The 12,795-nt window shown below is 37.0% G+C and overlaps 1 protein-coding gene across 3 annotated transcripts in view; it reads right to left on the bottom strand.

The window, feature by feature from the left end:
* Positions 1–12,795, bottom strand: part of LOC150100615 (insulin-like peptide receptor) — a 782,259-nt gene that overhangs the window by 406,438 nt on the left and 363,026 nt on the right. For all 3 annotated transcript variants that reach the window (XM_090401273.1, XM_090401271.1, XM_090401272.1), the window contains exon 11: positions 3,383–3,552. In XM_090401273.1, the coding sequence (XP_090257399.1) occupies positions 3,383–3,552 (170 nt within the window). The remainder of the gene's footprint in view (positions 1–3,382; positions 3,553–12,795) is intronic.

Consider the following 12,795-nt stretch of genomic DNA (forward strand, 5'->3'; position numbering starts at 1 on the left):
AGATCTTTTAATTCTTCGCCAACCAGATGGTAACCTACATTTCTCAGTCTATAGAAAGAAGACTTATACAGGCCATTATATCCATGCTGAATCTCATCACCATCCCAGTCAAAAAGCAGGAACTATTAACATGTTCGGTGCCAATGATCCTCAAAAGCCAACTATGACTATATTCGTATGATGCTTACAGCCAGCAACGAGATTATTCATACTGAACTTGAAGAAGTGAAAGTGCTTGGCATGTGGAGCGTAGCAGCGAAAGTGTGTATACTCGTAGTTGGAATATGAGCCTCACAAGCCAACTACAAATATACTCATATGATGCTTACCGCCAGCAACGATTTACTCATACTGACCTTGAAGAAATGAAATTACTTGACATGTGGTAACAAACTATGCCTGACGAGTGTGGCAGCGAACGTGTTAAAACACTGGTTCATCGGGCCCACTCCTTTTGTTCTTCAGACGATCTATTACAGAAAGAATTGCAATACATTATTTCCTCCTTTTTATCTAATGGACATAAGAATTCCTTCATCAAAAGAGCTTTGAGTAGTTTTGATACGTCTTCCTCTTCAAATACAGAAGAAATAATGCATATTTCTATCCCTTATGTGTAAGACATTTGTGCCTTGCTCTTGTAAATTATCTTATTTCGGACAAATAGGAAGATCTGCCTTTATTCGGCTAGAAGAACACAAGTCTTATATTCAATACCTTGAATGTAAACAGTCTGGACTTGTAGAACATGCCATCAACACTAGACATAGAGTTCATTGGAACAAGACAAGTCCTTCACAAAAGTCATTTCCTCATGGAACGGCTTTATAATGAAACATGTGAAACTTTACTTCACTCTCCTAACTTAAACGGATCTGATGATTTACGTCTATCCTCCCCTTTGCTGGAGATAGTACTTTACAAATCAGCTAATTTTTCCTAACCCTTTTCAATTGTATATATATATATATATATATATATATATATATATATATACTAGGGGGGCACTCCCCCCCTGGAGCCTACAGTACCCAACCCCACCATGTTCCGGACTGGTAGGCTGGTTCTCCTTCAATTCTGATGACTCGGCACTCAGGGTAGCCCCTGAGTGTCGAGTCTTCAAAAGGGGATTCCGCCCGCTGGTGCCTACTGCACCCAACCCCCAGAGTTCTGGACTGGTAAGCTGGTTCTCCTTGAATACTGATGACTCGAATTTTGAAGACTCGACATTCAGGGTAGCCCCTGAGTTTCAAAACGTTTCAAATAACTTGACAAAAAACATGAGACAAAAACGTTACCAAAAAAGGCTTATCATTTTATATTATAGAGTAGATATATTTCCTTTTTTTTTTTTTTTTTAATAAGTTAGGAAAGTTGTTGACCTTTTTTACATTAGCTACTTAGGTGGCGCCTTTTGGAATTGTCAGTTATTGTTTAATTAGCTTTATACATGTACTGAAGATGCCTATGAAACTCAGGTGAAAATTCTAGTAATAATATTTTACGTGAGTTAGTTCCATTATTATAATTTTAATTAGTAATAAAGACTCAGGAGAAGTAGAGCAAAAACTAGAAGAAAAGCAAAGAAAAAGAGGACAAACCAAACAGGCCAGTACCATCACTGAGAGGTATGCTCGACCATGAATAGGACTAACATGTAGGGATGGAAGCTGTCAAAGAAGTGCTCTCAAACAAAAAACACTTACACAACTAGAATCATAGAAAGTTGCAGGGAAAAAAAAAAAAAAAAGAGGGAGCCTGGCTCCTCCCAAAAAAATTTACACTGAAAGCATTGGTTGAAAGATTTGGCTTTGTTAAGGCAATTTGGTTATTTGAAAATATTGATCGTGGAAATATTTAGCAAAGTAAATAGCTTCCAGTTTGCTAAATAGGATGCAATCTGCAATTGCTTAATTGAGAGAAATTATGCAGAAAAAAAAAAAAAGGAAAACCCATACAGAATAAGCTGGATGTAATGAACATAATTTTGTACAAATGTACAAAGCATATTCTTGCTGTCACCTCATCCCCTGAAGATGAGCCAAGACCTTCCACAAGTTACATATCTGGTGAACCATCCTCAGAATACTTTGTTATTGATTACCTAGCCTCTCATGCCTACCCCAATGAATTGTCCAATTAATAAACAGAGACTTTCTAGAATTACTATTTATCCATGTACTTCCATCTGATTATTTTACTAATAATCAGATGGAAGCACAACAGAATTGCACTAAAGTTTCATTATTAATACAGTATAGTATTATATAAACTTCTTTTTTCTGATTTGTACATAGTATTATTTCACTACAACCAAATATAAGATTAGCTAAAGAATATAACAAAACAGACCTACATATTTTATTATTCAGGCATGTTAAAGGTTAGTAAGTCAGTGATTTCCAACTTAAGACAAGATAATTGGAAAAGTATCCTGACATAAGTTGAAGACTGATTATCTGTGTATGTATATATATATGTAGAAAGTTGTTTTACTTTGGGTGCACAATATGTTAAAGATACCAAGAAATTTTATATACTTGGTTTTAATCCTTTTTTCCCATGTAAGTAAACAAGCAAGCAAGCCAAGTTTGTGCCTGAAGTATTTTCAGATCTGATGCAACTCGTGGTAATGGTGGCATAAGCTCTGATCGCTTGCCTAAGCATCCTATAGTTAAAGTTGTGGCAACTTGTATTGGAAACCTTGGAAACCCATCTCTTCATCTGGCTCCCACTGACGAGACCTCAATAAAGGTCGAAACCGGTCTGGGAAGTGGCCCTTCCCATAATACATAGCATTGTACATGTCCGTAAGGATAAGTGCTTTGTATTATGGGATACTTAGGCAAGTGATCAAAGCTTATGCGACCTTTACCACGAGTTGTCTCAGACCTGAAAATATTTCAGGTGCAAACTTGGCTTGCTTGAAAACCATGTATATAAAATTTCTTGGTAACACACACACACACGCACGCACGCACGCACGCACGCACGCACGCACGCACGCACGCACGCACGCACAAGGTTTTAGCAAATGAAAATCACAAATCTGGTATATTATCATAAACAACTCTGTGAAAGATCAGAGTCATTGGAAAAAGATTTACATTATTCACTCCTTTCTGATACATATTAAAAAAGTGATTTAATGTCGTACTGGGTAACTTTTTTTTCTATTTCTTCCTCCAAAAAATTTCAATATCCAAATTTCTATGAAAATAATTTATGAAGAATGAGAATGAAAATGACACACATTAACATAGTACACAAATGGGAAAAAAAAAAAAAAGACAATCATTATGACTTAAATCTTAATGAAACAATAAGTTATATACAAATTGAAAATCAAATTAACAACTGTTGTCCTCATTTTTGTACTTACTGTCAGGTTTTGTATCAAAGTAAATAATGGAACTTTGTGCACCACGTGAAGCTGATGCCACAGTATATGTACGAACATATGCAGCATATGTAGTAAAAGGCTTCAGAAAAGTCATAAGAAAAGTTCCTGATCCGTCCTTTTCATTAAGTTCCACATCATCTACTTTCCAACTGAAAATAAAAAGAAATGAACATTATGCAATATACTGAAACAATAAAATATGAGTGAATTAAAAAGCTAACTTATTGCATTAAAAAAATTTGGCCAACATATATCTCTGAATTGCATGTATTGTAGAGCCAGTTTAGCTATTCTTGCATGATGAGAAATCAAAATTTCCAGGAATAGTCTTATATAATAGAATTGAGCGAACACTTTGCAAGAGTATATCCTCCAGGTGGTGATATTGCAGAAATGAAGGAACCAACAGCTTACGGGAATTGTGGTGAATGAAGTGGTGGTGAATAGTGTGTTACAAAACCTCAATGTCAACACATCTGTGGGATTGGATGGTATACCAGCTCGTGTCGTACATGAAGCAGCAAAAGAATTGTCAGTGCCCTAGACAATTTTGTTTAATTTCAGTCTTCGGTCTCGGTTAGTCCTGAGGGGGGTGGAAAGAGGAGAAAATTGTTCCACTGCATAAAGGCAGTTCCAAGACTGCTGTTGTAAATTACCGACCGATCAGCATATCAGTAATCGTTGTCACGGTCTTGGAGAAAATAGTCAACAGGAAAATACAGGAATGGATAAGTGAAAATGGGATACTGTATGGGGGACAGCATGGTTTTGTGAAGGGTAGATAATGCCTCAGTAACTTGCTCACGTTTTATAACACAGTGACAGCCAAACTGGATAAGGGTAATGGGTTTACAGTGATTCTACTGGACCTTGCTAAGGCCTTTGACAGGATACCACATGGAAATCTAATCAGTAAATTACAGCATATGGGGATGGATATAGGGCTGGTGAGATGGATAGGAGGGTGGTTGATGGAGAGATATCAGAGAGTGGTTTATTCAGGAGTAGAGTCCAAAAGATGGCCTGTGACTAGTGGTGTGCCATAGTGTTCTGTTCTTGAACCACTACTGTTTAATTTATTCATTAACGATATAAGAAAGGATCTGAGAGGAACTGTTCATTTGTTTGCTGATGATGCAAAGTTGGGTAGAGCAATAGTGAATACACAGGATGTCAAAATTTCACAGGATGATTTGGATAGTTTAGAGGACTGGGCTAAGGAGAATGGATGTCAATTTAATGTGGCAAAATGTAAGTTTATGCATTTTGGGGTGAAAAGATTAACAGCAGTATACCACATTGGTGGAACTTTACTCTAGGAGATTAATGAGGCCAGGGATTTGGGAGTGTTGGTGGATAGGGAGTTGAAGTTTAGGGGGAACATTGCAAAAGTGGCTAAATCAGCTCATCAAATCACTCAGTTGCTGAAAAATACTTTGACGAGCAGAGACAAACAGGTTATTGTTCCTCTGTATCGAGCCTTGATAAGACCCCATCTAGATCACTGTGCCCAGATTTGGGCACCAGGGTTTCTTCTTGATGGGGAGGAGGTGGAGATGATCCAGAGACGAGATAGCAGGTCTATGGAATGAACCTTATGAGAACAGGTTGAGGATTTGTGGGTTGCAGAAATTGGTTGATAGGCAGAAAAGGGATGATATAATTGAGACATTCAAATTACTGAAGGGTTTCTACAAGATTAATTAAGAAGATATTTTGGAGAATAGGACTGGTGGTGGGAGGACTAGGAACCATCCATGGAAGCTGGGCAAGAGTGTGGTTAGCAAGGGTGTTTGAGCTAGGTTTTTTGCTTGGAGAGTGGTGAATGAGTGGAATAGGCTGCCAGAGTCTGTTGTGGGTGCCATGACTGAAAATGAGTTCAAGGCGAAGTATGATAGATACTGTGTGAATGTTGAATAGTTGTTCTTGGCACGATGAGTCTAAGTACTCCTTGAAGTTGCCTGTAATAATAATAATAAAAATCATATAAATGAGGTAGCAGAGTTTCCTCCAATTGGAGAAAGTAATCATGCAGTTTGAACTTTGGAAGTTTCTAAAACACCTTTAAGCAATACACTGGCATCAAAAACTTCATGGTACAAAAATCTGTCTTCTTCTTCTCTTCAAGGATGAGGCATTTGCCTGTTCCGACTTCAATGGTCTTCCCCTCTCACTCTTTTCCTTTGGTTTATATCTTTCCGTTTCTTTTGGTAGCTGATATCTTTCCATCCTAAATAAATGTTCTTTCCATTTCTCTCTATATTCCTAGATCTTTTCATTTACATTATAAATATCTAGTTTTTCTGATGTCTTCATTTCTTTTATTTTGCACATCCTTTAACTGCTCTTAAAAATTTCATCTCTGCACCTTTATTTTACTTTCATATTTCTTTTCAACAGTCCATGTTTCTGAACCATATAATAGAGAGGAAGTGGCCATCACTTTGTGAAATTTTAGTTGAGGTTTTTGTGTTGTGTTTTTATTCAATGTCCTGTTAACTGTTCTGCAGATTTTCTGAAATTTCTTTAATTTTTCATCTATATCTTTATATTTTGGATATGTTATTATGCAGCCTAAATAATTAAACTGTACCATCTATTCTATTATTTTATTTTCTATAAATATTTTTGATCTAACATGATCTCGACCTTTAAATGCTGTTAGATGTTTGGCAAGAAGATATATCAGAGAATATATTCCTTCTACTATTGGATGTAGTAGAAGGGAGAAAACTCTACTTTGTGTCCTCTATAGATGTGGAGGAAGAGAACAGAGAGCTAGTCTGGTTTCTGTGTTAAATCCATAGGTTGTTTTTTAGCTTTACCCTCTTCCTCCATATCTACACAGGACACCCATCATTATGAACCTCAAAAATTGAGTATTATTTCCGCACTAGGAGCAAGAGCCCACTGACCCATCACTGATAAGGATGAACTAGCCAAAGAACTTCAACATTTAAGAAACACTTTCCTTCAAAATGGCTATAATGACCACATCATCTCCAGACTACTCAACTGACATGAGACCAGAGAAATTTCTAATGAAGAAGAAAACAAGAGAATTCGTCACTCTCCCATATATTAGCTCTATTTCCATAAAACTAGCAAAAATACTTAAGGAATATAAAGCTCAAGTAGTATTTACTTCCTTTATCAAGATGAGATCACTACTCTGATTCACAAAACCTTGGCATAGCCTTACTTCAATATGTGGGTGTTTCTCAGCTATGTTGTGATTGTTGGTCATCTTACTATTGACAGACAGAAAAATCAATTGAACATCGCATTGAAGAACATCTTCAAGATATTGAATATAATAGAAGTGAAGCTTCAGCTTTGTCATCACATATGCTCTCTCCAGCTGACCCACAAGATTCTTCGCAAATGAGACATCAAGTTTTATGGGATAAATCAGAACTATTACACTGTTGCTATGGTACAATAGAGAGAAAAATCTAGATGTCTTTGGAAATAGCATTAGCTCCTAAATATATAAATATTAACCAAAGTATTAACTTGTTTGAGTATATCTTAGCCTTCATTAGTCGAATACGCTCACATATGCATAAACATGCAGAATGTTCCGAACAATTAGAAATATTTTAAAAATAACATCAGTGTCTTCTATAACTGCATATTTGTTAGTTGCTACTGTTTTGTCTACTAGTTTGTATATTTACATCTGGAGAAATCCTGTGCAATTAGGATGAAACATTATGCTGTTAATTAAAATAAATTAATGTTATCAACTTATTCTAGTGTCCTGCCTTATAAACTTTAGTCAAATACACACACACACACATATATATATCAGGAGGGGGGGGGGGGCTAGAACAAAAATGATATTAAATCAATTGATATAATCACAAGAAAGAACATATCTTAAAATCCTTCAACCCCCCCCCCTTCATCAAATTATAATAATTTGTCCTTTTTCTTTTAGAATATATAAGATGACATAAAACTAATTAATTCTGGTTCTAGATGTTCGTCAGCACTTTCCTGCTTCCCCTCTGTGTGTGTGTATTAACTATATATATATATAGTTAATAATATATATATATATATATATTAATATATAGTTAATAATATATATCCTATCCCAATGGCTTTAACAGGCCTTTAAGGCCCACAACCTTCCAAGCATGCTTGGATTTCGTAACCAAAATACGAGGATAGAATGGTCACTCCTAAGCCTCAAGATATTCTTGGCTGTATCCCTGTGTGTTCACGGGGCCGGTTTGCCTGCTCGTGGGATGAAAAACACCAGATAAACTGGCGGAAAAAACCCTACTGCCCGCGCCCAAGACCGGCTAACTTGGCTATGGCTGAGAAAGATCCTTCAGCTCCTCACGTCTCCGACAGGAATCGAACCTAGGACACTCCTTCCCCAGTCATATGGTTGCGAGGCGCAAAGCCACTAGGCTAACCACGTGGACTTAATAATATATACATACATACATATATATATATATATATATACATATATATATATATATATATATATATATTATTTTTTCAGGAAAATAATTTATGTGACTATATATATGTTAAAATAAAAAATAACTAATTCATTTCCAAAGGCACTACTAGTTTTGTCTTTCTAGAAGACTTCATGGGATACATAGGAAACGAGGACATGAGCTCGTGACCATCATAGATGAATAGCAGAGGAGTAACCATCAGAAAAGTTGTGGCTGAGGTTGACATAGATGAACAAGATTTAGTACAATTTCAGTTGATAATAATATTTTTCTTTTAAGTTCATCATAGCATTTTAAATAATTTCGGATCTATCCCAGTTTACTGGGTGTATAGTGGACTGATGGTGACTGTGATCAGATGCACTAAGCATAAGATTGGATAAGGCTGTGGCCTAGTTTTACAATAAGTGATATTTCTGAGATGTTCTTTGATACAAAGCTAAACTGATTTCTCTGTTTGTACCTAATATGTGGAATTACAGTCCCTTACAGCCCCCCACCAAAGAAGGTACACGTCTGGATACTTCAAATTGTTATGTTTAGGTTTTACTGGTTGAAGCCAGGATTGAAGTTATAATAAGGCAGTGAATAAAGTATAAATCTTATATTTTTTAAGGATTTTTGCCAATTTGTTAAGAAATAGAGCTGATATATGGAATGGTGATATAAACTTCACATCTCTCTTCAGCACAGTGTGTAGGATAATTAAACAAGAGTTCAGAAATCAACTGTTTACGATAACCATTCTTCTGAAAAATTGATAAAAGCAGCATTAATTCTTTGTGATCTCTTCTTTATTACTGATAAGAGTATATGCACAGGTTCTTAGAGTAAAAATAATACAAATGAGGTGGATAATGATGGGAATGAAGATATCTGTTGGCATGTGTAGGCTTTCCACAGATGGAGATTTTTAGTTTTTCAAACAAATAAGTAAGTTTTATGTCTAGGAAAGGAAGTGAACTGTTAACTTCTAGTTCTGCTGTAAATTTTATCCTAGGATGTTGATTGTTAAGATGATTCAAGAATTCTTGGAGTAAATCTGAACCATGATTCCAAATCAAGAAAATGTTGTCTATATATCTTTTCCACAATCTTGTTTTCAATGGAAAGAAGTTGATGTCCTTTTCTTCAAAAACTTGAAGGCATATATTTGTAGGTATATATTTGCTAGTACAAGGAAATGAAAGAGATAGATTGTATTCATAAAGTGAATACAATCTATTTCTTCTTATCTTATTCTTTTCGCTTCATGAAAAGAATAATTCCAAGTTAAAAATGCAGCCAGAATAACAAACTAGTTCATACAGGATGATGCCATATGCCAGACTGGCGCAAGATGTCATCTTGCGTGCAGCTCAGAAAGGATGACAAGACTTGTGGCATTATCTGTAACTAGAAAATGCGTATATGCCAAGTTCCACTTCCAGTTATTTTTGGTTATCCCCTCCCATATATTTTGTAATTCATGTTTCGAGCAAAACTGACTGAGTATATCTTTTTTTCTCTGACAATATCCACGTAACATGGGACAAAATATATTGGAACTTTAATAGATTCTATTTTTCTGTATAGGTGAGATGACCATCATCATCATCATCAATTTCCTGATATGTATGCACAGCAGATGCTCAGGCTACTATGACAGCACTACATCATCAAGTTTACATTATTGTTAATCTCTAATCCACAATTTTCCTCAAAATTAGTTATTGCTTATTGGTACTTCAATATTATTATATCTAACATTCTGTGCTTCTAAGGCACTTCTGACTGAATCAATCCACCTGGACCTTGGTTTTCCTCTGAGTTGCTTTCCTGCAATCTTGGCATTAAACACCTGTATTGCTATTCTTTCCTCTCCAATTCTGTTTAAGTGACCATACCAGCTTAGACTAGCTTTGCATACACATTCTTGAATGCAAAAAATGTTAAATCCCTTTCTAATATCTTCATTTTTAATACGAATCTGCCACTGATACCATCTGCTCACTCCCCTAATTTTTCACCAGACTTTCATATATTTGGTCTCTAGTCTTTGACTGAGTACTTTATTTCTGAACGAATTCTCAGATCTATAACTTGAGACTGGTTTGAACACTGTCTTGTGTACTATTATTATTATTATTATTATTCAGGCCTCCATGGAGTCAAAAGACTCATCACGGGAGGTCCTTTCTAAGAAACACAAGTCTATCAAAACTCATCGAAGGAGGTCCCTCTTAGGAAACACAAAGTCTATCATACCACTCCTTAAATGCATTGACCGTTCTCGCTCTCCCCACTCCATCAGGCAATGCATTCCATGGTTCAACCACCCTCCATGCAAAGAAACCACTCCTCACCCTCTATCTCACAGTTTCCTTTCATAACTTCCAGGGATGGCCCCTTGTCAAGACTCCTTCCTGCTGTTCAACCAAGTGAAAGAACTCCCCAATGTCCCCTGTAACCGCCTCTCAACAGTTTAAAAGTCTCAATCATATCACCTCTCCTTCTTCTATCCACCAAACTCTGCAGTCCACACTCCCTCAGCCGATCCTCATAACTAACATTGTACAGTCCTAAAAGTCCTGAAACCATCTTTATTATCCACCTTTGTACCCTTTCCTTCCACAGTTAATTTCTCCTTTTCAAATCCTGGGGACCAGATCTGAGAACAATAGTCAAAGTGTTGTTTGATCAGAGATTTATACAACAGAATGATAACCATTTTATCTCTGCAGGTCAGTGTCCTTCTCATTATTGCAGCAATCCTCTGCATTACCTTCACTACTTTTGTAATATGTCCCCTAAATTTCAGGTTTCTATAAATGATCAAACCCAGATCTCTTGTTTCTCCTACTTTGTCCAGTTTAACTCCTCCAAAAGAGTATGCAGCATCCCATCGATGTGTCCCAAACCTCAAGACCTTACATTTTGCTGCATTAAACTGACACCCCCATTCATTTGCCTATCTATCTAGCTTATTCAAATCCTCTTGCAGGGCTACCACATCTGCACTATTACTAACAGTGGCGAACTCAGGATTTAACCTCTGGGAGGGGGAGAGTTGAGTATATGATTTGCGAATACACACTACGCATCGCATACAACCTATGACTGAGCATCTGCAGTAATCACTAATTCATAAGTAGTATAGAAATAGAAGACACGACACAACATAAATAAAAGAAATGAATTTTAATTAGGAAAAGATTTTTGGAAAAATTTTTAGTGTTTTTTCCTTTTCTTTGGGGGGTACTCAGGCCCCCTTCCCCCCCCCCCCTCTGGGTGCAACACTGATTACTAATAACCCTTCCCAGCTTCGCATCATCCGCAAACAACCGAATATCCCCTTGCAATCCATGGACAATGTCACTGATATAAAGGTTAAACAATATAGGTCCCAGTACTGAGCCCTGTGGAACCCCACTTTTAACCTTCTGCCTCTTTGATATTGCTCAACCATACACAACTCTCTGATACTTATCGGACAGCCAATCCTGAATCCAGTTGCCCAATCTAACATCCAGACCCTGTGCTGCAACTTGAATATCAGCTTATCACGTGGCACCCTGTCAAATGCCTTTGCTAAGTCTATAAAAATGGCAGTATATGCCTTTCCCTCATCTAATGCTTTTGTAACTTTATCATAAAAGGCTAACATATTGCTAAAACAAGAGTGCCCTTCACAAATCCATGTTGACTCTCACTGATAACATTACCTTCATCTGCCCAATGCTGTATATGGTCCCTCACTACTTTCTCCAAGATCTTACTAACTACTGATGACACACAAACTGGCCTATAATTAGACACTTCTAGTCTGCTACCACCCTTATGCAATGGCACTATCTTACCTTCCTTCCATTCCATGGGCACCTTTCCCAGAGCCGACTTTCATTGAAAAGCGAGGTCAAGGGCACTGTTAGTTCCTTAGCACATTCTCTCAAAACTTGTGGTGAAATACGATACAGTCCACAGCTTTACTAACATCCAGAGTACTCAGTGTGTGGAACACACTCTCCTACTGCACCTCTAAACCTCAAACCTGCCCTATCCCTCTAGTATTCAAATTGACTCCTCCAGGATGAAATACTCCAATAAAGTGTTCATTCAACAATTCCACTATGTCCTCTGCATCAGTCACTCTATTCCCATTTTTATCCCACAATGTCATTCTTCCACAGTCATTTCTCCTCCTACTGGCCACATAGATAAAAAATTCCCTAGGATTTTCCTTGGATCTAAGGGCCAATCTTTTCTCATATTCCAGTTTCACCTTCCTTACCATACTAGTCACTCTTCTTGCCTGTGTCTTATATTCTTCATGCATCTGCTCTTCACCTGTCTCCTTATATCTCTTCCATAGCCCCTTTTTTGAATGTAGCTCCTGTTTAATATTGTATGTCATCCACTTTACTGCAAATTGTGTCCTCTTCTTCACTCGTGGAATACAGCTTACCATTGCTGTTAACAAATATTCCTTCACAATTTACCAAGCACTAATGATATCCCAGCATTCTAATTCCTCCCTCCACGAAATTTCCACAAGTTGATGTCTAAGACTACTATAATCACCTGCTTTGTAATTCCACATATGTTCCCGTCTCTTTGATACTCCTGCACGTCTCTTCATTTTCCAAGTCAAAACCATATGGTCACTCTCTCCAACTGGTGGGAGAGATGTCATCTCAGTTATTATCAGCTCTTCTGATGCTATAACTAAATCCAAAACTCTTGAACCTCTTGTTCCCTCTGTTACATCTTGCCTAAGACATTTGTCCCTCAAGAATTCTAGAAATTCCATTCCCTTATTGCTACATGCATCTTCCTTTCCTCAATCTATACTGCTGTAGTTAAAATCTCCCATAACAATCGTTCTTCTTGCACTTGCACACTCAACTGTCTCAACATCTCCTGGTCCCC

Source organism: Typopeltis vanoorti, chromosome 12 (genome assembly GCF_054136105.1).
Source record: "Typopeltis vanoorti isolate ZY-2024b chromosome 12, IOZ_Tvanoo_1.0, whole genome shotgun sequence".
In the NCBI taxonomy this organism is placed as follows: domain Eukaryota; kingdom Metazoa; phylum Arthropoda; class Arachnida; order Uropygi; family Thelyphonidae; genus Typopeltis; species Typopeltis vanoorti.